At 41.8% G+C, this 26883-nt stretch overlaps 1 protein-coding gene across 3 annotated transcripts; it reads left to right on the forward strand.

The window, feature by feature from the left end:
- Positions 1-322: 322 nt before the first annotated feature.
- On the forward strand, positions 323-25532 carry CCDC191 (coiled-coil domain containing 191). 3 transcript variants are annotated; one of them, XR_014219472.1, is made up of 18 exons: positions 323-435; positions 1626-1664; positions 2265-2406; positions 2938-3084; positions 3555-3733; positions 4289-4512; positions 6157-6316; positions 7736-7926; positions 9920-10169; positions 12065-12540; positions 13314-13390; positions 14593-14675; positions 17164-17265; positions 18260-18403; positions 20152-20304; positions 21021-21175; positions 23623-23869; positions 25112-25532. XR_014219472.1 is itself a non-coding variant. In XM_082221555.1 (17 exons), exons 1-17 carry the CDS (start codon positions 364-366, stop codon positions 23753-23755), a joined length of 2727 nt encoding a protein of 908 aa, XP_082077681.1. In that variant the 5' UTR covers positions 323-363; the 3' UTR covers positions 23756-24994. The 3 variants fall into 3 exon arrangements, 2 of the variants coding, with proteins under 2 accessions (XP_082077681.1, XP_082077682.1); XM_082221555.1 differs by lacking the exon at positions 25112-25532 and having other exon boundaries at positions 23623-24994; XM_082221556.1 differs by lacking the exons at positions 6157-6316; positions 7736-7926; positions 25112-25532 and having other exon boundaries at positions 23623-24994.
- Positions 25533-26883: the final 1351 nt, after the last annotated feature.

A 26883-nucleotide genomic window follows, 5' to 3' on the forward strand; every position in this document is an offset into this window, starting at 1 on the left:
CCTGGGCCTCGTAGTTCGCTCTCGCCTTCTGGTATAGGCCCACGCTTGGGGAAGGGGAGGAAAGGACTTCGTTTCCCAGCATCCCTAGAAGCAAACTGGGGGGGAGCTGGCTTCGGGGAAGGAAGGAAGGAAGGAAGGAAGGAAGGAAGGAAGGAAGGAAGGAAGGAAGGAAGGAAGGAAGGAAGGAAGGAAGGAAGGAAGGAAGGAAGGAAGGAAGGAAGGAAGGAAGGAAGGAAGGAAGGAAGGAAGGAAGGAAGGAAGGAAGGAAGGAAGGAAGGAAGGAAGGAAGGAAGGAAGGAAGGAAGGAAGGAAGGAAGGAAGGAAGGAAGGAAGGAAGGAAGGCGTCTGCCTCTAGCTTCGCCAATGGCGGTTATGAGACACAGACCTGAGTTGTACCGCTGGCGGCGCTTCAGCCAGTCGGCGTCTCGGCAGAAGGTAGGGATGAGAGCTGTTGTGCCTCCTGCCTCCGCCGACCCAGGCAGCTGTTCCAGCGCGAAGTTATAGTTGGATGGGAAATAGGCAGAGAGGAGTTCTTCTCGCTCCGTTTATTGCATTTATATCCCACCTTTTCCTCCGAAGAGCTCAAGGTGGTGAACATGGTTCCTCCCCCCACTCGTCATGCAATCTTTCCCACAACAACCCTGTGGGGTAGAATCGTAGGCTGCAGGTGGGCAGTGTAGCAAGCAGCTGTGCCTTCTTCCAGGATCGAAACAGTTGTCTACAGTGGTACCTCGGGTTAAGTACTTAATTTGTTCCGGAGGTCCGTTCTTAACCTGAAACTGTTCTTAACCTGAAGCACCACTTTAGCTAATGGGGCCTCCTGCTGCTGCCGCGCCGCCGGAGCACGATTTCTGTTCTCATCCTGAAGCAAAGTTCTTAACCCGAGGTACTATTTCTGGGTTAGCGGAGTCTGTAACCTGAAGCGTATGTAACCTGAGGTACCACTGTATTTGTATGCCACTTTTTTATGGTGAACCTTGCTCAAAGCTGCTCACAGCATCCACAATACTTAGAATCACAGAATTGTATAGTTGGAAGGGATCCCCCCCCCCTTAAGGCTCATCTAGTCCAACTCCCCTTCTTTGCAGGAATCGCAACTGGAGCATCCATGACAGATGGCCATCTAACCAACCAACCTCTGCTTAGAAACCTCCCACCACCTTCTGAGGGAGTCCAGATAGTTTAGGCTAAGAAGCTTCGTGGCTGAGTCACCCAGGTCCCACTCTGACTCTACACTAATGGTGAAGCTGAGTGGTGGGGGAGCTGTGATAGACAAAACAAAGAATTTATTCATGCAACACATAATTAAGCAATGAAACTGGTTGATGCTAGGTGTGTCAGCCCCCCCCCCCCCCGTTTGGACTGCTTTCACAAATTAATGCAGGTTAAGGCTATCAGTTACTACTAGTCAATGCTGCCACCAGTATCTGAGGCACAGTGCCTCTGAATACTAGTCACTAGGGAGTAAGTCTCAGAGTTCAGTAGAGCTTACTTACTCTTTAGGTGTGCTTAGGATGATTTCAACCTTAACCTATCTAGGGGCTTGCAAAGACAGAGGTCTTTTAGTTTTACTTTAATATTAATAGCTAGCTCAGTGCTAAACTATTGTAATGTTTCTCCCCCAGACAAAACTTGATCCTGACAATGTGGAGCACTGGATTAAGGTAAGGGAGAAGACAGTGATGCATTACCTTCCTATTTACATGAGAGTAATGCCTATTGTACTCAGTGGGATTAATTTCTGAATAATCATCCTGGATAAAATTAGACCAGTACTTTCTTAGTGTCAAGGTATGGCATGTTTTGGAATTAGTGGCTTCTCTTTGTGTTTAGATCCATTTAATATACTGATTAATGAGCTGCTACACAAGCAGGTCTGAGCTGGTATCAGTAGCCTTAACTGTGTAAACTGTGAGTGAAATCTTTGCATTCACTGTGCAAATTTTTTTCTATGAGATTGTGACCCTTATATGACATAGGACAATGGGTCTTCCTACCCCAGTATTGTCTATTCTGATTGGAATAGCTACCTAAGGTGCCATGGAAAGAAACTTTGGACCTTACACATCTAAAGTGCCCTCTATTCCCTCCCTCCCTGACTAATGTTTAATTTCAGTTAGGTAGCTGTGTTTGTCTGACGCAGTTGAAATAAAAATAAAAAAAATGTCCAGTAGCACCTTATAGACCAACTAAGTTAGTTCTGGTATAAGCTTTCGTGTGCATGAACACTTCCTGATACATATGTCTGTCATTCTCTTTCTTAGCGAGTGGAACAAGCATCTGAGTTTGCTGTTTCTGAGACGTTTTCCTTTAAAAAGACATCTTATTCTCAAGGACTTCATGGCCCTGTGCTAGATTTGGAAACGACAGAGCAGCTGCAAGATCATGATGAGGCATATGTGGAAGGTATTGCCTAAATGTGATGCTGGTCCAGATTAATATATCTATATTTTTAGCTACATTGCAAAAGACTTGCATTAGGTACAGTGAGGAGGAAAAGTATTTGATCCCCAGCTAAATTTGCCCATTTGCTCTCTGACAAAGAAATGACCAGTCCATAATTTTAATGGTAGGTTTATTGTAGCTGTGAGAGACAGAATAACAACAGGATAACCCCCAAGGGAGCCATGAACTCAAAAAGCTTGAAAACCTCTGCTTTAATGCAAATGATGTAAAGTAACAAATTAAAAATTAGAATCTGATTAGTATAATTTTTATTACTGAATGTTATACCCTCCATAAAATATCCAATGTAAACAACACCAACAGTAAAATAGAATACAAATCTAAGGCCAACTTAACTAAGAAGAGAGTATTAAAAGATATACAAAAACATGTGTTCAGGCTTGAAGTGTAAAGCTGCTTTCCTTTTAGAATTTTAGCTCTAGTTGCCACTTCTTATCCAATTAACATCCATTGCTGCTTTCATCAATGTAGCCCAAGAGCTCCTTAATGATTGGTTGAATTCAAAACTGAAGTTGGAACTTGCAGATGATCAAGAAGATTCTGCTGAAAATCCATTGGCTCATTCTCGTCCTCCCCAGGAGTCCCCCACTGGCTTTCAGAAGTATGAAAAATTTGATGGTGAGAACTTGCCTCAATTTTAAACTTGGATCTAGAGAATGTATAATGATAATATTGAGTACCATTTAATGGGAAATTGTCAAAATGAATAGAACTTCCTTGCACTTATGTCTACGTTTATAGTTCAAGTACCAAGGAAGTCATGCAAAGTTTGTAGTGTTGTTTGGCTCTACATTAGTACGTTCTGCTCTGATATTAAAATGGCTCAGTTCATGACATGAAGCAAATGTAACATTCAGATGGAGCTGTATTCATCAATTAATATTGATCAAGTCGTTTGGGTCTTCACTGATATCAAGCTTAAACAAGTGATAATAAATACCAAATATCTTATTTTGCATACTTGTAAAAGCATTATATGTCTTGTTGCTAACCAGGGTACCTGAATTTTAACACAAGCGGGAAATGAAAGAATGGTATGCTTAAAAATGTTTGGTGCCATTTCTGGATTGTTTTGCTTGGTATTTTAGATTTTTATGGTTATCTGGAAGATGAGATGGAAAATACAACAGTACAAGATATTCTGCAGGATCTACTGCAGAGTGAAGTTGTTGACAGTGGTATATTGGGAAACCTTAGAACTGAAGAACTTAAGGAGAAAAGGAAGCCCAAAGACCCACGAATTACCATGGAATTAAGGCATAAACAGGTATTTGGAGAAGACAGCCTTAAGGCACCTACTATTGTAAGGTACAGTTGTAAAAAATAGTGTAGTGTTTCTTAAATGGTTTTGTTAAGTAAACTGTTTCCTGAGCCATGTTTTTACTGTAGTACAATTGAAGTTACTGGTGAATTGTTCTCCAAGAATAGTGCTGTTGTTTTTGTCTGTTTCCATGCATTTTAGAATACTACATCAGAGGCCAATTTCAGCATAACAGTGTATCCAGGGCTTCTATTTACATTTGCCAGTTATAGAAGCAATGATTGCATGGAGATATCCAAGCACTTCACTTGTGTCATCCACATAGTTATCATCCTTGATGGCAGTCAAGTGTTGGGGAGCATACATTAGTGGGATTCTAGTTATATTTCTTGATGGATTTCCTGAACCTTGGTGTATTCTGGAAAGATTTAATGGAGAAACACAGTAGTCATGGCAAAGATGTAGCTGCCCTGAAAGCAACACATCTACAACAATTTGTATACCATAGTCCTGTAGTTTAAAACAACAAAATATGATCTTGGTCTTGATTTTGTTTCTCAGGTAAAAGAAAATCAGCTCAGGAGACAGAAGGAGCAAGAGCTTCTGAAACAAGAGAAGGCCCTGAAAAAATTGGCAATGTCAGAGGCCCAGAGGCAACTCCAAGAGGAGAAGAAGAAGAAGGTTCTGAAAGCCAGGAGAGAAGAAGAGGAAATTCAGAAACAGATGGTGAAGCTACGGAAAGAGTTGGTAGAAAGAAGGCATCTCATGGAAGAAGCCAGGAAAATGTAAGTTAAGGAAAACAAGAACTTGGCATTCAAATGCATTTTAGATACCAGAGCACAGTCTGATAATGTGTAACGGAGCAAACTTGCGGAAGTAAGTCTAAATCTGATCATAATCTGGATGGGAGATTCTTGGGAATCCCATGCATAAAACTTACCGTATTTTTTGCACCATAACACTCACTTTTTTCCTCCTAAAAAGTAAGAGGAAATGTCTGTGCGTGTTATGGAGGGAATTGCCTACGAGTGGCATGCCTACGGATTTTCCTCCTCTAAAAACTACGTGCGTGTTATGGTCGGGTGCGTGTTATAGAGCGAAAAATACGGTAAGAGTTCTGAGGGAGAAAGAAGGCACGATATATAAGCCATACATTTTAATAACATATTTCTAAGTTATGTGAAGCTTCATCAGCTCCTGGAAACCATGAAGTTTCTTCAGATTTGTAGACCGGGAAAGCTGATTTTCCTCCCTTTCTGAGCTTGCAATTAGAAAAATTGGCCTAATATCATGTGTGCCCTTTTATTTTTACTTATACTGTACAAATTAAATTAAAGGAAACTGTCCATTTGTGGTATCATGCAGCTCTCATAAGTACTCGGAAATAAGTCCCACTATGCTCAATGGGACTTAGTTGCATAGTACTTCAACTGAAACATTTTGGCATTTCTACAGCAGAGAGCAAATACTATTAGGTCCCCCCAAAAGGCCACTTGAATCTTTTCATGTGCTGTTATAAGATGATTATCGCTCTTGGTGATTGGTTTGGTTATATGAACGTTGGCTAGGGCAAAATATTCCAAATGCACACCAATTTGCTGCCTCAAACATTCTTCACATGCAAAATTCAAATCCCCGTAGATGGAGGGTCCTTTATATTTGGTCACCTTAACTGCTCCTTTGAACTGCAGGTGCTTCTGCAGTGGTAGGTGGCTCAAGAGGACCATTCTCTGATGTTTGCTTCTTTAGGTAACCATGGAATCCTTGGGAAGAATTCATTGTAGTGCTATGGCATTTGTTCCATCAGCACAAGCTTTTTAGCTTGCCAGATGGAATGATGCTCCCCCTCTGTGCTGTTCTGGAGGTTCTCCTGAACCCCACCAAAGTCAGGGCATACAGGGAGAGGGGGGTGCAGGAATCCCTGTTGCGCCAGTGGACTTACTTGAGTGGGCTTCTGCTATTGGGACTCATTAGTTGAATCTGTCCCTTAGTTTTTCTACATCATCTTTTTGAATGTCTACCCCTGACTAATGGGATTATGTATTGTGAACTTCTGGCTGCCTTTAAGCCACAAGAACCTTATATTGCTATGATTCCTATCGCTAAGTGGCATGTACAATACTGATTTTATGCAGTATACTTTTCACTGAGACAGATCTCCTTTTATACTTACATAAAACTTTCCTAACTGCAGGTAGCAGAACTATATTCCTTTGAGACCTGCAACTAATACAGACATAGGATAGAGAGAAAAATGTAGCAATCACCTAATGAATCTTGATAAATGGGCTCACAAACAGAGTTACCCAACAGAAAAGTAACAGAAAAGTAATAATATGAGAACTGGCTGAAGGTCATGAGACGACTATCACAGTCCTCTTATGCTCTACTATTTGCCTCTGGCCTCTCACAGATTGCTTTATTTTCAGGGAAAGAAAGAGGCACGATTTAAAAAAAATTAAGAGGCTGGTAGAAGTCGGCATGCCTCCTGTGCCAGTCCATCTGGATTGTGAGATAGAAGGAGAAAGGAAAGAGAAACAAACCAGGATGCAGGAGCTGCTGAGCAAAATTGACATTGCAAATCAGAAGGTGAGAGCATTCATTATCTTTTTTCAGCGCTTTGAGCCAGATGTGTCTCAGCGATAGTCATGGGTCAGCTCTCAGTAAACCGAGAAACCAGCTCCCCGTGTCAGGCTGACCTAGATCAACTGAAGATTAAGATCCCAATATATATTTTTACAAGATGTGAGGAGAGCGAGACTATTGATCATAGTGAGCAGTTGAGTGGCAGGAGCTGAGATTTGCCGTGAAAACTACCCAGCCGTTTAGTTTATACCTGGAAATAGAACACAGTGTCACATTGCCTGTGTGCACAGATGGTTTTGAATCTCCTTTACACCTTCATTGCCCCTTTCATGCAGGAAGACTGAGTGAACCTTTCTTGCGGCTGCTACTGCACTGTTGAGGTTTGGTGTTGAAAATGGCAGTGAATGGTTATATTATTTGTTTGTGCACTTAAAGAGAAGGCTAGAACAGTAAATAGGGGAGAATGCATAACAACAGACCAAAGCTGCAATCTTAAACTCACTTATTAGGGAGTAAATCTCATTGAAATATTGTAAGACTTCCTTCTTAATACAAATGCATAGGATTGTACTATAAATTGCTATTTGGGAATAATACTTGTTCTGCTTTGACTTTCTTGAACATTATACTGAGCCTTTCCAAAAAATGTCCACGGTAGCTAATGTTGTATTTTAGGTTGTAATAAAGAAGAAAATAGCAAATAAATTATTGAGCCAAGCAGCCAGCCCCTAAAGCATTATTTAAATAATAATAATAATTTAAATGCAGTTAAATGCAATTTCCTATAGAACAGTATAAGTAATATGTGGAATTGTGATCATACTTGAGAAAAACACATGTAATAGTACTGGAAGTTAAAGACGTAGTAGATTTGTTCTAAAAAATTCTAAAGCTCTTTCAATTTGGGTTTTTTTAATAAGGGAAAAGTCATAACAAGTGAATTTGGGAGAGAAAATAAGAATCCTTTGGTTCTGTAACACAGAGAGGTATTCTAGAAAATGTAAAAGGTAAAGTCAGTTCTGAAGGCAAAGTGTGAAAAGAGAAGTTTGTTTTCCTGTTAATCAACCTTCTATTGTCAGCAAAGATAAAGAAAATAGGAGATGATAGGATCAGAACAGTAGATGTGATGGAACATTATTACTTCATTTGTCATTAACCTCCCATGAAGTACCTCAAAGCAGTTTTTGCAATGCAATTGAAACATATAAAAAATTGTATGATCTAGTTGAGATTCCTGCATTTCAAAGGAGCAGACTAGATGAGCCTCTGGGTCCCTTCTAGCTCTGCAATTCTCTGATTCTATAAAAACGATTTCAAATCCAGTACTGATACCAACTATGATAAAGATCTCCACTTAGAAGGTTTGTTGAAAGAGGAAAGCTATCATATAGTTACTTGATTTCGTAACCATCCCCAATGCAGTGCCTACGGAAGTATTTCTCTGCCTGGTACAAGCTTATTCTGGATCTCAGGATTAAGATGGGGAAAGCAAGGGCCCTTGCTGACTGGAAGTGCCAGCTGAAGACCTTGCGAGCCTGGAGAGATTACACGTGGTCTCAGAAGTTAGAGCAGGAGACTAAAAAACTGGAGAACCAGCTTCGCAATCAGAACAGGTAGTGGCATTTAACACTTCACCTCCCCCCCTCCCCAGGATGTTGATAGTATGAGGAGAATATCTGCTGCTGTTTTAGGGACCAGTTCCAGCCATATACAGTGATACCTCGGGTTAAGTACTTAATTTGTTCCGGAGGTCCGTTCTTAACCTGAAACTGTTCTTAACCTGAAGCACCACTTTAGCTAATGGGGCCTCCTGCTGCCGCCATGCTGCCGGAGCATGATTTCTGTTCTCATCCTGAAGCACTATTTCTGGGTTAGCGGAGTCTGTAACCTGAAGCGTATGTAACCTGAGGTACTACTGTACATTTTTGTGCCTGAACCAAAATGGTAAAATAGTGATCTCTTTAAAAACAAAACAACCAACAAGAGGATGAATGTTGGAGACAGTGAAATGGCATGCTTTTAGGCTCTTCTGGCTCCTCGCTGATTCATGAAAAGATTGGCTCAATCAGGATCTATAACTTATTTTCTATAGCACCACCATTGCGTGTGGCATTAACATTTGAAATATGACAGGGGTGTGGAACTGGATCTGGCCAATTCCAGAAGTGGCTAGCTCTCCATGGCCCCTTTGACAGGGGGGTGGGGCTACCCACTTGTCAGTCACATCAGCTGATTGAAACGTCAAGGAGCTCTCCTGGTTACTGCTTGAACTGCAAAGGAGCAGTCTTCCTTTGAACCCATGGCTTGAATTCAAAAAGAATCCAAGTCTTGGCTGCAAAGGAAGAACCAGGAGCTCACCGGGTGTGTGCTCCTGAGCCAGCCTTTTGAGTTTGGCACCACAGTTTTTACCTGCCTTATGCCTGATGACATCATGCAGCGTTGGGTGATGGACGAGCTTGTGTAGTTTGAGACAAACCATGTTGCAGGCCAAATGGGGAGGCCTGACTTTCCTAGGGGAAAACAAAAGAGGAAGGGGAGAGAGGTGGGGCGCAGGGAAATATGGAGTGGTACTCAACTAAATTGTAGTAAGAGTCAGGGAAATTAATGAGCATGACTAAGTTAACTCCATTAATTTCAATAGGTCTCTGAGTAAAACATAGTTGCAGTGTTTGATATCTGCTTAAAAAGAAAGGCCTTGCTTTCCTGTTGCTCCTTTAACAAGCCCAAAAGGACTTCTGATATATATTATTCAGTTTTCCCTGTTCTTCTTAGGCCTTCTGACATGAACATGATCTCAAAGTCTTGATAAGTCAAATCTATAATGGATGAAATTATTGTTCCATTGATTGTCTCAGAAACTAAATTAGGAATCCATTAACTTAACAAGAGCTAGGCAAAGTGCATCTGATCTGGGCAAAGTGCATCTGCTGCTGGTCATTATGAAGAAAAACTTTGTCGGGTTGCATACTTTACATCTGCCACCTTTGGCCTAATGCCTTAACTGGGGAATATGCTGCTGATACAGCTCTTATTAGCAGCAGCCTCTGATTGTAACAGATTGCAAAACAACAAGCAGGAAAATATATTAAGTAGTTAGTAAGAAGTAATTGTATTTAAAAAAAACAACCACACCAACCAATAATATTCTTCTTTCTTTGGCAATCACTTGTAGCCGAGTAAGATTGTCTTCTATTAACACGGTTTTAAAAGTGAGTCCATAAGTGACTGTGGAGGCCAATTCTGGATTCACACATTCTTCCACAGCGGGGACATAGGTTTCCAGGCGGGTGTAGATCATGGTGAGGGTTTGCCAAGCATGTCTTCCTCTTAGTGTGTTTCTCCCTTTCGTCCTGATTTCAAGTGTCTTCAAATCCCATGACACCTTTGGCAAAGGCTGTTCTCCAATCGGAGCGCTAGCAATACATTGTTTCCCAGTCGTTGGTGTTTATACTACATTTTATAATATAAGCCTATATTGGCTAACATGCCTTTTTACAGCAGTAGTAATCCAATCAATTTATACTAAAATTCTAAAATAGTGGGATAGACACACATCCTCCTAATCTGAGGAATTTGCAATTGATTTTAATGAACATTTATTTTTAGGGGGAAACAGTTGGCTATAGAGTTTAATCGGAAGAGCATTTTGCGCCATTATTTTGCCGAATGGCATTGCTGGAGCCGAACGAAGGTGGAAAAGAGAGAACTACAATTGAAAAAAGAGGATACAAGGAGGAAAATGGCAAAGCTATTAGAGGAAGTGGCACTGGGGAAACTTGCTACAGACGTCTCCCAGGATGCCAAGAGAACTCATGAGTCAAAAGAAGCTTGGGATCAACCTGTGAGTCCTACAGAGGTAAACTGATTTTGCATTGTGCTTTTTCTCTCACAAACACATACCTCATCATCATCACTCCCATAGTGTGGAACCTCCTTCCTATGGAACTAATGCACACTTCCTATGGTGCAGAATTTCTGGTGTACCTTCAGAACTCAGATGTTCCAGTCTGCCTTTCGTTAGTAGTGCTTTATGCTGTTGATTCTCAAGATCCTGTTTCCCTGCGGTACTGAATTTTTATGGTTTGATGCTTCAAATGTATCTCAGTGTATTTTATCTCGCTGTTGTACGCTACCATGGGAGGGCTGTGCCCTAAAATGGAATGGCTAATTTGTGTCCCTCCAGATGTAACAGCCATGCTGAGTGGGGTTGTTGAGATTTGGAGGGCAACAACATTTGGAGGGCAACAAGTTAGCCACCCTTTCTCCAAATGGGGGGGGGCTATAAATACTTCAAATAAATATAAAATAGAGATTGGCAGTTGACTAAACTGGGCCACATCTGGATTCTTGTGTCACATCATTTGGCTCCCCAGTTGCCAATCATGTATGCAAAAGAGGAATATGAATAACTTCATCTGTGACAAGGAGACTCCATTTCAAGCGGTTTGGTGGATGGTACACAAAGCCCTGGCCTGTCACACCTAACTCCCTTCTGAAATGGACTTTGGAAGAACTACATTCACTGATCAAGAAATGGAGCAGCTGTAAATACAGTGGTGGCTCGCAAGACAAAAAGAATCCGTTCTGTGATTCTCTTCGTCTAGCGGTTTTTTTCGTCTTGCGAAGCAAGCCCATTGACGGATTAGCGGATTAGCACTATTAGCGGCTTTTAGCGGCTTATCTGCTTATCGGATCAGCTGATAAGCAGCTTAGCGGCTTAGAAAAAGGGGGGGGAACCAGCAGGAACTTGCAAGACATTGTTGTCTTGCGAAGCAAGCCCATAGGAAATTCGTTTTGCGAAGCACCTCCAAAACGGAAAAATCTTTCGTCTAGCGAGTTTTCCGTCTTGCGAGGCATTCGTCTTGCGGGGCACCACTGTAAAGTGATTCCTTCAAGTTTTCCTATAGCCAATTCTAAAAAAAAAACAAAAAAAACAGGGTGGCATTCTTGCATTCAAATAAATATAGGGACTCTCTTTTCAGAGTTGCAGTGACACTAGAGGGAAGGATTGTGTGAGCTCTGGACCTCTATCCAGTTTGACTTCCTGTAGAATCCTGGGGGCCAAGTCACAAACAAGCAGCCTGAGCCAAACACAAAGTCTCCAAGCGCATAGCCAGAGCAGTTTTACCAACACAGGAAAGTTACACCTGCCCCCTTTCTTATGAAACTAAATAGATTCTCTGGTATGCATACCTAGTAGGCTCAGTAAATAGATGATAACAATAGTTACAAAATGCAGAACTCACAAGTAGGCCAGAGGTGTGCTAGCAAGATTCTTCTCCTGCATCTTCTCCCCCCCCCCCACCTCCAAAAAACAAACAAACTAGGAACAGATTGCAGGCATTGCAGGTAAAGACAAACTTGATATAATATCAAAGGGAGTTGTGTCTGGTGCACTAGGAGGACTTGTGTGTTGTGTATTCCTCAATGAGCATTTATTGGAAGTTCTCAAAACAAGCATGGAGCGAATAAACACACATGCTTTCTGCCATTGCTGACTATTCTTTAGGGTCCCAGTCTTCCATCTTTTAGGTTTTCAATAATTTTTCTGTCTTTGTAAGCAAATGACTTTGGGAAACTTGGTTTTCTGAACACCATGAAGGAATAATATTTCTCTAGGAGATGACAGGCTATGGAATCAGCTGCTATGGAAGTAGTTGCAGCTTCATATAACATATAACAAATGTTTGTTCAACGAGAACTGAGACCTTAATTTTTATAATTAACGTAGGCTTTATCCTCCCTTTCCAGGTGGCTACAATACCCTGTTCACAGGATGATCCCAGAATGGCAAATGTAGAAAGAGCAAACTCCTGCTCTCCAGAGACAAGTCAAAAACGTGATCTTCATTCTCCAAAGCAGCCAAAATGGGCATGGCAGGTCACCCTGAAGCATGCTGCTTTGAATGCTCAAGATCGAGCAGTGTTTGGTAACCAAGCAAGAAGTTCCTTGCAGCATCTTGAACCACCAAAACAAAAAATGTCCTCTGTCTTAAGGGGTCCCCTGGAGCACCGCCATGCCTTCCAGCAGCAGCTGATTGAAGAGCAGAAACGACAGCTCAAAGAGCAGGAAGAACTAATCCTTAGACTTCAGGAAAATGAGAGGCTAAAGAAGGCCAAGGAGGAAGCTGAACAAGCCACGGCAGTTACCAAGGCACTTAACAACCAGGCCCCCAGAACTCGGGAAGGAAAGCAGTTGAGAGAGAGCAGGAATACAGAGTCTTTAAGGTACAGAGCTAAGAGTACAAAGATCCAATTATCTGATGGCTACACAATGTCCTGTTAGGACAGCGGGCTTTGAGACAATACCATGATGTTTCTAAACATCTCTGATAGCTCATTAGGGAGTGAAATGGCCAAATATGATGCATGTTGATCCTTCTCTCTTCCTCTGTTATTATTTGAGTAGTGTTAATTGATTCCTTCCCCTAATAATAGCTTTAGTATAGGATTATAATGCTGTAAATAGCAGACTCCTTTGAAAGATCTCTGCGTACTTTACAAATTATGAAGAGGCATACATTAGCAAAGCCCACGTGTATTGTTCTGTTTTGCATTACAGAGTGAGATGGGAGAGTGTCTCCCCATTTAAGACTACTTATCGTTCTTTCTTGTTCTACATAGTGCGCTGGCTCACAAATAACACTAAGCCAAGTTACTGTTTAGCATGAACACTGGTTTCCAGAGAGGAGATCGTGGCTGCTTTACTTCTCCTCATCTCCTGCTGGTTTGCTATGAGCCAAGTTACAGTTTGGCTTAAGATGTCATCTGAACCCTGGCCTTATGGTTTGCCTCACTCTAGAAAAATCACAAGCTGTAACCAAAGCTTGTTCTTAGGTTTCCTGCATGAAATGATGCGTCTGCTGTACAAAGGCAGGAAAAATATGGTATTGAGTCCTGTCATTCAGCCCATTGATCCATTGGGTGATACTCAGCTAAGTTTTACTCAGAGCAGGGTCATTTAAATTGGTTATGTCCATTCATTTTTCACTTTCTTTCAGATCAGAAAATTACCAGCCAGCTATCCAAAGCAAGAGGAGCCTGAAAGTGCTGTCCACACCACATCCCTTACTCAAAGGTATATTCTTGATGTAGATTCTCCTTCTGCACTTGATGGAGCCTTTTCCTTGGATACTTAGGGGAAAGTGTAGTAAAAGATGAGACCTGTAGTTATGGAGAAAATACCACCATTTAAACACCACCATTTCAGGGGTCTCAGGGCCCTACATACTTGATAATAACTTTACACAACCCAGCACTTGTTTGAACCCAGACATGGTCGGTCGCAAGGGTCATATTCACACAATCAGATTTAGTTCTGTGCACATGCATACTGTTCCTTCAGTCCTCACTGTGGAGCAGCAGAGCTTGGAAGCCACAGTTAACCAATTGTTATGTGCAGTTGGGAACTTTGGTTCCAAAGAAGCCAGAATGTGAGACCATATTTGAAGTTGGCTTACAAGTCCTGGCTTGTTCAGAAGCCATTAACTGTAGTTCCCAGTATGCATGTAATGGGAATCAAGGGTTAACCGTGACTTCCTGGAGCTTGTGCACAGCCGTTGAACTAGGCTTGCAGATTGTTCAACACACATATGGAACACGTTTACTGGAGGCATTTTGCTTTCAACATATGACACTTGGCTCTGAGCAACATACAACACATGGTTTTGAACCCTCAGCTTCAGGCACTGAGTGTTTTTATTCATTTACTACTATTTTTTACAATTACTCATTCTGAAAGTGGTTCACATCAGTAAAAAGAAAAGTGGGGTGAGACAGGATCTGCCCATCGGATGTGGAAACTAAAAGCAGAAGGCATACAAGGAGTAGGAAAGGGAAAATTCTTCAAAGCCAGAGGAACATGGTGATCTACAGCCATTTATTTTTGCTTCTTTAGGAAAAATAAATAAATTTAAATAGAATTGAGTGTACACATACATAATACATAGTGAAATTTGTCATACAACATATAAATTATAGAAATATATAGAGGAGGGTATATACATATAAACCACTTCTTACTATTCCTTCTGTTCTTTAAAATAAAAATATTTGTTAAGTTTTAAGAGGTTCCCAACAAAATAAACCTAACAGCTAATTTTACAGGTTGCCACTGATGACAAATTAGAGCTAGATGAAACAACATGGCAGTTCTTACTTTCCTTCCTTTGATATTACCAGGTCAAGTCAGACACAATTTTGTAAATGGAACTCTGCATTCTTTATGTCACTGTGCTTCACTTGTTCTAATTGTTGTACTCCTTATTGCACAATTTTTAGCCATGGAGGAGAGAGCAATTCAGCGTGCAGAAAGGAGAAGAGAACTGGAAGAAGCAAAGAAAAAACGAGAAGAGGAGAAGTTGGTAAGTAAAGTTGAATGCTGGCTTAAACCAAGAGTGCAACATCGATACAGGTTGGTTGGTTGGCTGGTTGGTTGGTTGTTTTTTTAACCAACATGCTGCTAAATCAAAAGGCCAAGTCCAATTTGTTATTTAAAAATGAAAATCAAGTGAATTTAAAGCACACAAGGACTGAAATTGATATGCTCCATAGCAATATAAGAACTGAACTGCTGGGTCTGAAAAAAGTCCATCTAGTTTATTTAATTCTATATTCTGTCTCCAAAAGTGATCAACCAGATGCCTCTGAGAAACAGGATAGTGATCACTCTGTCCTCTTCTTTGTCCCTAACACCTTAGAAATATCCAATCTCTGAACATCTAGTTGTTGTGGCTAACAACTGTTGAGACTGCTGTCCAGCCATTCTGAGAAACTGAAGCATGCACCAGTATCCTCAAGATACAGGAATTTATCATACATAATTTATCTTGTCCTGTTCCTGTGTGTATCATAACTTAATAGCCCTGGGGCACTGACTGTATACAGCAAAGTGAGGAATCCATGGCCCTCAAGGCTTTCCACAGGGCCCATACTATGGTGATGAGTTCTTTACACTTACACACACAGAACCCCTCAATATCAAATATCGTGCTGGAGAGGCTTTTGATGGGTTGGGGTGCCGTTGTGAATGAGAAGGCACACAAAGAAAGTCATCCCCATATGCTTTCCTCCCATGCAGCCTCTTCCTGCTGGGGTGGGGAGGAGTCTGCCTTTCCTGGGAGAGGTGGGGATGGGTGAGTTCTAAATAAGATCTATTTAGATTACTTTATTCTCCTCAGACAAACATGTGAGACATCTGCTTGATGGGTTGTATGTCCCCATTTGCCTAGGCAGGGATCATGTGACTTAATATACCATCTTTCCTCCTCCTAGTTTCCCTCATCTCTGCCTTCCCTTCCCCCAGCAGATTTGTGTAGCCCCTCTCTCCTACTTCTGCCTTGCACTTCATTGTTTCCCTCAGTGTTCCCTTTTTAAGCTGTGTGGCTTGCTTAATAAAATTTTAAAATTCCTTACCTCCCCCCACCCCCACTCCACTTCATTCTTTCTGCTGCTGTGGTGCCTGCAAGTGGAGTGGGGGCGGGGGGGGAAGCCTCTCATTTTGAGAGAACTGCTTCAAGCTGAATTGCTGCTAAGAACCCTTCCAACAAAGCCTCTGCTCAGCATTCCGGCACTTAAATGCTGCCTGCCACAAAGCTGCCTCCTGTGGCTCCTCTGTACCAAGAGCGATTCTTCAGGTAGACTTAGCGACTTCCTGCCATGCGTTGTAGAGCCACTCTTCACAACTGGAAGGAAAGTCACTTGACAGACAAAAGAGGCAAGTTCCGCTGCTCCCCGCCTTAGCTGTTGTCCCACCACCTAGGAGGGTACAAAACAGCCAATTCTCCTACCACGTGAAAACACAATTTCCCACTCATGGAGCAGAGGCCACTTTCTTTAAATGGCATGGATTGCAATGTCAGCTATTTACCAGAGGCCCTCAAATGACCCAGTAAGTTCAGTGATTTCTGTTTCTGTTGTTCAGTCAAAGCCAGCCAGTTGTAATAGCACAGGTTCCCAACATCTCTGCAGATGCCTCTCCTTTTTCCAAAAGAAATTATTTGGGGCTTTTATTTGTTGCTGGCTATTTCAGTGGAATAAAATTCAGAAAGTATCTTAGGCACAAAAGGTGTTCTAAGCAATTGTCCTTTTTCTGTACCACAGAAGGAAGACTAGAAAAAGACTAAAAAGGCTGCTAAGTGTCCTCACTCAAGAGGTTCAGCTTCTTCTCAAGGCTCCAGACCCAGGAAGCAGAACTCTCCCCGGCAACTAGGTCTACTTATTCTTCCTCCCTTCCACTGTTGGCCTAGGGTTCAGCACGAGATCACCCCCTACTTGCTTTGCAGGCCTTAATTTTTTCTGCCTCTAAAGAGCAGCTCCTCTCTTAGGGGTCACTCCTTTACGACCCAGCATGGTTCAGTCTAGTCGCTCAAAACTCAAGCACCATTTTAGACTCTGGTTAATTGTCTCAGGTGATTGGCCGTCTGCGCCGGCATAGTGAGATGCATAGCTGTCAACGGTTCCCTTTTTTAAAGGGAAATTCCCTTATTCCGAATAGGATTCCTCACAAGAAAAGGGAAAAGTTGACAGCTATGGTGAGATGTCCAGTGCAAGGCCTCCTCTCATTTTCTCATTCCATTGGGAACAGATTGCACTTAGTGGTGTGGGTGTTTCTTAGTGTTCTTACTAATTTTCTGTCCATACGTCTTACTTGGATCTTACTTAATGGGAGCTTTCTCACAGATGGAAAGACTGGAGGGGAAACCAGAGGGAAGATGACATATTAAAGCTTCAAGTCACATGGTCCCTGCCTGGGTGGATTGGCACAGCCCATTAAGCAGGTGTCTCATTATGCCAGCCCAGAAGGGCCCATTCATGGTAAGTGAACTAGTGTTCTATTCTATCCATTTTTAGGCCCGGATGCAAGCCGAGGAAGAAGAACGTCAGAGGCAAGCAGCAGCAGAGAAGGAGGCTCAGTTGCAGAAGAGGCAAGAGGAGCGGAGACTGCAGAAAGTGGTGAGCAGAATATTGCGCTTGCTTCTCCCAGTTCCAGCACTTGATGGCTGTTTTGTGCCACTTTGGAATAAGTGGGAGAAGGCAGCCTGTAAATGCAAAGGACTGTTCAAAGGTGGGGGGGGGGGATGCCCATTTTAGAAACAGTCCTCTTGCAGAGCTGTACTATTGATCACTGTTTGAAGTGATAACCATGACCTCCTGTAGAAGGGCTAGCGTTGTGTTGGTGGTGGTGGTATAACCTTGCTTCAAGGATGCCAGGCAGTAGGTTAGGGCTCAAGCAGTGCCAGCTCCAGGTTTTTGGAGAGGCCTTGTGAAAGATACCTCTCTGAGTGGGCCCTTCACCATTTCCCATTCATTTACCCTTTTCCTCTGGGCCCAATCCACACCATTGCCCAGGAGGAGGAGAGGACAAGGCAAGTGGAGATGGGTTCTGCTGCTGCTTCATGATTTTGTTCCTGTACTTGTGCTTTGAGAGGGCAAGGAAGCCATGAGGAAGAGGGGAAAGCTGCAGAATCAGGGCCTTCAAGGGTGCGAATGGTCCGCCTGCTAGAGTTTGGGCTTTGACAAGTGTCAAATAATGCCAGCCCCTGACACCAGCTAAGAGTTCAAGCACGGATTAGGGCGTGAGCCCAGTCTCACGAAAAAAGATGAAAAACTGGTGGTCCGTTCAAAATGGTTTCCATCCCTGCATAAAAATATGCAATAATTGTACCTGTCGTGGTAAGAATTGCTGTTCACTGGTAACTTACAGGTAAGTGCTCTTCGTATTGGGAAAGGATTATAATGCGGATGATTTCTGGGGCAACATCAATTGTGCACTTTAATGATTCTGTGCTGTGTGCCCAGCAAAAAGATTGTGTCTGGAAAAGCCTCCTAGCAGCAACTCCACTATTAATGCTAATAATTAGTTGCAAGCCCAAATTAAACGTAATGGACATTTTTTACAAGGTATTCTTACTCCAGGAATTGATCTCTTATGTATCCTTAATTGCAGAAAGAACTGGAAAAACAGAGGAGGTTGGAGCGGGAGCAGCAGCTCTTATCAAAAGCGAAGGAACATTATGAGAAGTTCCTGCTGAAGAAGCAGGGGCTGGAGCCCTGGAAAAGACTAATACAGCAAACTCAGGAAAATATGGTGGTAAGCACTGGAGTAAAAGTGGGCGTCTAGAAAGGAAGGTTGGCTCCATGTTTTGAGGGTTAATCTTCAGCCAGCCTTCTGCCTGCCATCAAAGAGTCAAAATTCGCGCCATCAAGCCAAAGTTTCTGAAGCAGTTCTAGTTTAGTTTGACTTAGCGGGAGCTCAGCCCAGTACCTCTTCTGACTTTTCATGCACCTTGTTGTTGTTAGATTTATACCCACTGTTCACCAGGACAGGGCAGGTTGCAGCAATATAAAATACAGCATTAAAAACAGTTTAAAACAAATTGTAGTCACAACTAAAGTGGGTCCTAGGTGTGCAGGTGGTGGGAAATCATCCAGCATCAGTGGATTTCAATTGAGAGAGGAAAGGAACAGCTGGGGTGGAGCTTTAAAGGGAAGGAGAAGACTGCAGGAAGAGATGCATAAAAATAATGTTATAGGTGATTTTCCTCATAGCGGGGATAGTTTCCTCATAACGGGAGATAGTTTCTCACATAAATTTATCAAGCAGAATCTTGCAGGTTTTTTGTTTCAAGCTGGCTTTTATCACTTGCATGTGGAATGATGTCGATCCAGTATTACATTTTAATGTCTTAAGTAGGTATTTTGCTTACTGCTTTATTAGGATTTGGTTTTAATGCTGTTTGTGCTGAGCTCTCGGGGTTTACAGCACAATTCTAATAACGTCTTTGTAGGAATAAGTCCTATTGAATTCAGTAGGGTTTACTCTCAAGTAGATGAGATGATCAAAGGTCATTGAGTCCAAGCCCCGCTGCTTGTGCAGGAAATCCACTTCTGTTGCAGTTAATAATTAAATAATGGCCATATGCATTCACACAGTCAGGAGGATCCGTGAATCCGATCCAGATCATGTTGTAAGTATTACTCGTGTTATAAGCACTCGCTATAAGTAGTGGATAAAACGTAATCATACTGATGAACTACAAGGTAAAAGTGAAAGGAAGGAGAGGATCAGTTGCTTGCTCTGGAAAAGTTATAGTAGAACAGAAAAGCATGAGTGGAAATACAGTGGTACCTCGGGTTACAGACGCTTCAGGTTACAGACTCTGCTAACCCAGAAATAGTACCTCGGGTTAAGAACTTTGCTTCAGGATGAGGACAGAAATCACGCAGCAGCAGGAGGCCCCTGGTGCTTCAGGTTAAGAACAGTTTCAGGTTAAGAACGGACCTCCAGAATGAATTACCGTATTTTTCGCTCCATAGGGCGCACCAGACCATAGGGCGCACCTAGTTTTTAGATGGGGAAATCAATAAAAAAAATCTCCCCCCCCCAGCCCCAAAGAGCTTCGTACAGGCTGTGCACAACCTCTCCCTGCCGGAGGGATTGCGCGCGGCTATGGCACAAGCCAAGGCAATGAGCGGGATGGATCCCGCTGGCTGTTTTGGCTTCCTCTTTAGCCCCATGCAACTGCGTGGAGCTAAAGAAGCCATAGCCCCGTGCAGCCTCTCCCTGCCAGAGGGGTTGCACGCGGCTATGGCACAAGCCTGCATTTGCTCCATAGGACGCACACAAATTAACCCTCAATTTTTGGAGGGGAAAAACTGCGTCCAATAGAGCGAAAAATACGATGTTCTTAGCCCGAGGTACCACTGTAATACAAATGTAGGTTATGGATGGTGGGGACTTCTAACAGTAAGCCAGAGTAATGTTGCAGCAGAGCTGTAGCCCCTCGGTAATCATTGGAGTAACTAGTTCTCTCTCTTTCCCTTGGTCTTTGCGCTTAGGTGGCACAAAGGCATCATTGCTTTAGATTGCAAAGGAAGTGTCTGCTTGCCTGGCTTCATCATATGCAAGAGATCCTTGCTGGGAAAGTAGCTCAGGCTGAGGGACTCTATTCCCGCCTGCTGCTCAGAAGGTCCTTCAGGAACTGGATAATGGTGAGCAAGAGAAAATGTTACTTACTATGGAAATGTTATAAACTATGGACTTTGCTATTAGCTTTAAAAGAGGATTCATGAAGAATGAGGCTTATTGATGTCTGCTGGTAATGCTGGTTATATGTTTCCTTCAGGATCAGAGGCAGCAAGCCTGTCTAAATACCAGTTATTAGGGAACAAAAGTGGGATAAGGTGATTATTGTCCTCATCTCCTGCTTGTGAGCTTTCCAGAGGCATCTGGTTCACCACTGTGGGAAACAGGATGCTGGATGTTGCTCTGTGCTTGTAGTATACCTGGGAGTTGCATTGGAACAAAACTATGTGGCTCTCCTACTCCTAATTTGCAGGTCTCAGTTTGGAGCCACAGCTTTTGCCTCTCCTACACACTTGGCAGGGAAAAGGACTGTACCCTTTTTTTTAAAAAAAGAAAAGAAATGGAAACTGAGGTCCTCACAACACTGAATTGTACATTCAATAGTGCCTGCATGAAATAGTGGAAAACAGGGAGCCCAGACCATGAACAAAACATTTTGATATTGTTATCCTTGAAACGTTAGTTTCATTTCTTATTTTCCTGCACACAAACCACTCAAAACTCTTGTCTCAGCCTTCTCTTCCTTTGCTTTTTCCTTCCCATCTGTGTTGCTGTGTGCCTGTATAAAACATATCAATACTGAAATCTATTTCCCCTTCCTTTCCTTGTGTTTGTTGTATAGTACAAGGATTTTGTATCTACTTTGGAAGAGAGTGCAAAAAAGTTCCATGAAACTTCACTTAAGAAGAAGGTCCTCTGGGCTTGGTTTGACGTACTCAATGAGGAAAAGAGTATTTTCTGGAGAAAACAGAAGACTGCAGATCAGTATAGTGACAGGTGACTATATAAATAGGCTATATGTTTCACTTAAGCTGCATTTATTCCAATTGCTATTTGCCCTTTCCCCTTCATATATTGTCATCATTTTGTTTGTTGCAACGATTGCAAAGCGGTTCTTGATTCTCATATTTTGTAGTTGCAGCATTTAGAGATGGTGAGAGCCCCAGAAACTAGTGGTGTCCAGAGATTGAGTCCACCAGGCCTGGACACTTTCTCTGTTATTTCGCCTTCTTTGAAAATGGGTGCACTGAATCTCTCTTCATTAAATAAATAAATTGCAACAAAAATTAATAATAATAATTTGTTGTTGTAGTAGTAAATTATTATTACCTGAGAGTAAGACTCTCATAAATTTGTCTACACAATGAATGCACCCTCCAAAAAAAGATGAACACTCACAGTGAGGCTGCCATCAATGCTCTCATTAGTATGCTACTTAATTGTACAAAAGGGAAAAATATGATTGATTCTTACCAGTCAGGGACCTGAAAGGAGAGAGAACAAAGCAAAGACCAAAATTTGTGAGTGCAGCTAGCAAAGAACCAGACTCTTGAGTTCACTTGTTTTTTTGAAAAAAAAATACTTAAATGGAAAATTTAGAGCCAGAGCAAAAGGCAAGAGCCTGAGAAAGCAGCAAATTTATAGGAGAAATAAATGCAATGATGAGCTGGAAAATGTTAACAAAGTAAAGTTGCGGAGTGGGTTGGGCAGAAGATGGTCAATAGGGGAGATGGAGCATTGGAGGAGGGAGGAATGCAGTTTTCCTCCTCTGGTTCCCCAGTAACATTATTGGGGTGTTGCTCACTACTACTTGCTTATCAGTCTACATTTCCTACAAACACAACTAATATTCCTACTGTGCAATCCTACGCGCAAGTGGATATAGGATTGCTCTTCACTGTCACCAGCCCCAGGGCTGATGACAGTAACATAAAAGTAACCGATTAATGGAATTGAGTGATTGATTTTTTTAAATTAAAAACATTTGATTTTCTATGGAAGTCCTACATAGATGGAGTGTTTCCCTAAACAAAAAGTTAGTATCTAAAACATGTTGAAGACTTTTCAATAAAACTGACAAGAGATGTGTGCTTACTGTTACAAGGTGTAGTTCCACCCTTTGAAAAGGGAGGAGCATGGCTAGTATCATTAACTTATTGTGAACTATGTAGTTTACGTGACAATCCTCTACAGCGATGATGTTCCAGCCAAGTTGTGCTGTGTTGGCATTATCCCCAGTTCTCATTAGTTCTGCTCTGTGCACAGGCAGCTGTTCCTCTTGCTGGCACAGATCCCCACAGGAGTAAGGTGGTGGAGGGAGGGAGGTTTGCTTCTCTGTTGGCGAACAACTTGATGGCTTTGGAGTCCTGATGAATAACTATTGTACCGAGGCACTTACCTGTCCATTTAAAAACAAAACAAAACAAAACAGAACAAAACACTCTACAGCCTTTCCTCCCTACAGAACAGGAAGATAATGGAATTTCCTTCCCCAGCACTCAGTTCCTATGGAAAAAATAGCTCTGATAATATTCTCAGTACACTTATACAAAAGCATTTAGTAAGTGTTGTAGGGCCTGGAGGAGGAAAATAGCTGCACCAGTATTAAACCATTAATACCCTTCTTTCTAGCATTTGTATATACTCCTATGGTATCCTTCCATATATGTGTGTATGCATAGCACACTAAAGTCAGAATGGGATTTCACTTGCTTTTCAGAACGGTAGCTATACTGGCCTATACAGTAGTTATATATTGTATATAAAAAAAATATCATTTGTGTATCTCCCTTGAGAGTAACCCCATCAAACCCAGTGCAGCTTCTTTCTGAGTAAACCTGCATAGGACTGGAAATTCTAATCTGAAGTAGCCACTGTGAAAATTGAAGCAGGGCGGTGTTTATTGTTTCAGATTTCAGTCATGACCAGCTCTGGCTCTAGCTACTCCAGGTATGTGGCCTGTGTCAGATTGCCTGTGAGGGAATGGGGCCTTGAAAAAGGCCTGCAATACCTTCTCTCTGCCCACTCTCTTGGGGTGAACAGCAAAGGCCCTATTCCTGGGCCCATATTCTACCAGAATAATCCATGGGATGTATCAAACTAAGCCAACCCATTAGTGCAAGGACTTCTGCTTGTATAATAAACCTTTACCTCTCTGCACACTCTCCCAAATTTACTGCAGAAAGTTGGGGGAATCCCAAGAACGGATTTGGGGAGAAGTTCTGTTGTGCAAGAAGCCCTTGTGCAAATGGGGCGACTAGTGGAAGTTTACCAAAATGTTTTAAACTGGTTATATTCTTGATTTTTGTAAATAACGTGAGAATAAATGGTCAAAAAGGAGAGAAATTTGTTCCGTACAACGTGTGTTACATTGAACGTATGCATGTCTCTTTAATTCTGTTAACTTGGGTGTTTTTTTCTCTCCTTCACACTTTTTTATGTAGGAGGATAATGCAGACTGTGTTCAGGGCCTGGAGGCAATTCCCATCTTTGATGAAAGAGGAAAGGGAGAAAGAAGAGAGAATAAAACAGCTAAGGAAGAGAGTGGCTGAAATTCTGCCAGACTTCCGAACGTGACATTTCAGACCAGAAGACAGAGGGGAAAAAGGAGTTCACAGGCACCATTCTCTGGTTGACAGAGAATCTGCAGACATTCTAGCAAACAGACTTCTCTGTCCAGTGTGATAGAATGTATTTGGGGAGGTTCCACCTAACAAGCCCCATCCACGAAAGCCCTGCGCAACGATCTCTGTTTGCATCACAGGGCTTTCCCCTCCTTCAGTGTCCCTCCTGAGATTATCTTCAGGGGTTAGGAGAACAGAGGGGGAATCATTCCGCCTGGCAAGCTGCAATGCTTGTGGAGACTCTGAATTCCATCCTTATTCCCCAATAGGAATTGTTCTATTGAACTCCTGCTAAAATATCAAAGTGTAGCAGTCAAAGATGATATAGGCCAGCGCTTCTATTTTTCCAACTAAATCCTTTCCCCATCTTTGCCTGCTTCCCTGTGGTAAGCACCTATATGTGAACATACAGGAGCAACTCCATTTGCTGACACAAGCATGAAATCTCTTCCTTGTGCTATCCCAAACTGTATTATGAGTGTGTATCCACAAGAACAAGCAATAAACAGGGACAACCACTGTCTCACTCTTTCTCACTAATGAATTAACCACACAGCCAGCAAGTCCACTGATGTGGTGGTAGGGAGATGTTGAATCCACAGACCCTTATTCCTCACAAATTGGAACATTGAATTAGAATGAAGGAAAGAGTGCCTGAAAGGGATATAAGAATAACCTATATACAGCAGTACAGATAGCACTGCTGGGAACAGTTATTGGAAATTCAGATATTCTGTGACGGGTTCTAGTTCACTTTGTGGAAACCAAATTAAGATGCCTCATAGTCAGAAAGCTTTCCGTCCTTTAAAAATGTGAGGTTTTGATATTAGAGCTACTTTGTCCTTGCAACTCCTTCTGTTCCTAGGCACATTTGAGGCTCTCTCAGTTGCTGGATTTTCATTTCAGCTTGTAGACTTTGAATGTCAAAACATTCTAAGTCCAATAACTTACCTCCCATGATGTCATGTGGAATCTTAATTAACATTTTATCAGCTCAGTCAAGCAAGTCTTCAGGCTTCATAGCACAGCACCACACATTAAAAAAACCCTTTAGTATATTGTTTAAAATAACCAGTCATAGTTAAATGTTAACCAACAAGTAGGGGCAACCCTTGTAGTAGTATACCACTTGAGGTGATATTTGAATTGTAGTGCTAAGGTACTGATTTGTTACAAAAGCAAAAACAAAAACCCACATTCAGAATAATTACAAACTAGCCAGTTTGTTCTCAACAACTAATGCGTATTAGCACCCCTCCCTTTTTTGCACACAAATTGTGACTGTAGAGGTGGTTAAAAGAATAAAAAGCAAAAGAAATCTGCTCAATCTTGGGTTTGTTACCTTAATTTCTACAAGAGTAACCCAAAGGAATCTGTTAATGTTCTCTCCCACTCTCCAAAATTTGTAAGTAAGCAGACTGAAGAAGATACACATCCGTTTGATTTTGCTTTATTACCAGCTTAGCTATCTTCAGTTGATTCAGACGGTCCTTCAAGCCATTCAGAAAGTTTAAAGTACATAACAGTTTTGGTTTACTACAGTCTTGGACTAAAGATGCACCTCTTTGCCTCTGACACCTGAGATGTACTGTATATTGTTCAGGACCCACCCATTTCCTGTGATTATTTGTATTAACTGTTTTTAATTCTAAATTTTAAATCATTGTAACCTGCCAGGGGGCCAGCTAGTGAAGGGCACGTAATAAATTTGATGGTATTTTGTTTTTCCAGAGATTAGTATTTTTTTTATAACTCTGGGTACAATCACTCAACACTTATTTTTAAAATAAAATTTTATTTAACTGTGGTAACAACTGATCTCAAATGCAGGGCACATAATAAAAAATCTCACAATTTTCCAAATACCTGGGGTTGGAGGAAAATTAAGAGAAAAGCAATTCAGATATTCTCCACACTGCCATCAAACTGATAAAACATGAGCTGCAGCAAGGTTTTTAAATAGAATTCAAGTCCTATACAGTAGAGCTTGGCAGAGGAATAAAGGCTTCCAGGAAGAGAAATGTCACTTAAAATATGATAGAAAAACATTAGTAATTGCACCATCCTGCCCTGCAGAGGCTAAATACATTCAAGATCAAGATTAAAAGTCACATAACACATGATTAAGACAGTGGACAGTAGGCAGTTATTACTTGCTCTAGAGAAAACGCTCTCGTAGCAAATTATTTTAAGACACTTGAAAGCAATCTACTTTGAAAGAAAAAAGCACCATTAAAATTAAGGAGAGGCTGAAATATCATTGGCCTGTTGGGAAGAATCAATTTTTACTTAGCCATTTTAAAGAGATGAAGGAAATATCTAGATGTCTTGCTCCAGTCACTTGACACCTTTACAAAAAAAAAAGTATTCTGAAAAGTATAAATGCATCAGGTTTATTCCTAACACGGCTCACAGCAGCATTTTCATATTGCATGGGTTTGACTTTGACACCACTGTGACAGCAACACAGGAAATCGAGTCCTTAAGAATTCACTGGTGTCTAATTGTGCAATACAGAAGAGCTTTTAAAAGGAATTCTGTTCACATGAGCCCCCTTAACCCTCCAGTGAGGCACAAAAAGGATGAGAAAGATTAAGCAGGTGAAAGGGAAGCTTGTGCACCATACTAGATATAGCCCAACCAAGTGTTATTACCGTATTGGCCCGAATATAAGCCGCACCCGAATAAGCTGCACCTTTAAAATTAATGGGGGAGGGAGAAGAAAAAAGGAAAAAATACCTGAATATAAGCCGTTCCCTTCAAATTCCGCACTCACACCCATTCCGTTTTACCGTACGTCTGTTTCAGCAGCGATATCGTAAAAGCCAATTTTTGTAAGGTCGCGAATTTAAGCCGCACTTTAACTTCTCACGGTCAGAATTTGGGGGGAAAGTGAGGCTTATATTCAGGCCAATATGGTACATACCTTTTGCACCTCCTCCAGAGTAAATAGTGTGGCTTCAACCTTTCTGTATACTTATGAAAGAAGCTATTTCTGTCCGGAAGATTAGCTTGAAACTATAGCCACATGGGAAGAAAAATAGCTCGGTTGCTTAGAGCATGGTGCTGATAACGCCAGGG

Source organism: Podarcis vaucheri (assembly GCF_965113315.1).
Source record: "Podarcis vaucheri genome assembly, chromosome: 4".
Classification (NCBI taxonomy): Eukaryota; Metazoa; Chordata; class Lepidosauria; order Squamata; family Lacertidae; genus Podarcis; species Podarcis vaucheri.

Bases quoted from the DNA above. Each gene is read 5' to 3' on its own strand.
- CCDC191 (XM_082221555.1), top strand. From the start codon at position 364: ATGGCGGTTATGAGACACAGACCTGAGTTGTACCGCTGGCGGCGCTTC. The intron at 2,407-2,937 runs GTATTGCCTAAA...TCATCAATGTAG, and splicing joins TGATGAGGCATATGTGGAAG to CCCAAGAGCTCCTTAATGAT. The intron at 3,085-3,554 runs GTGAGAACTTGC...TTGGTATTTTAG, and splicing joins GAAGTATGAAAAATTTGATG to ATTTTTATGGTTATCTGGAA.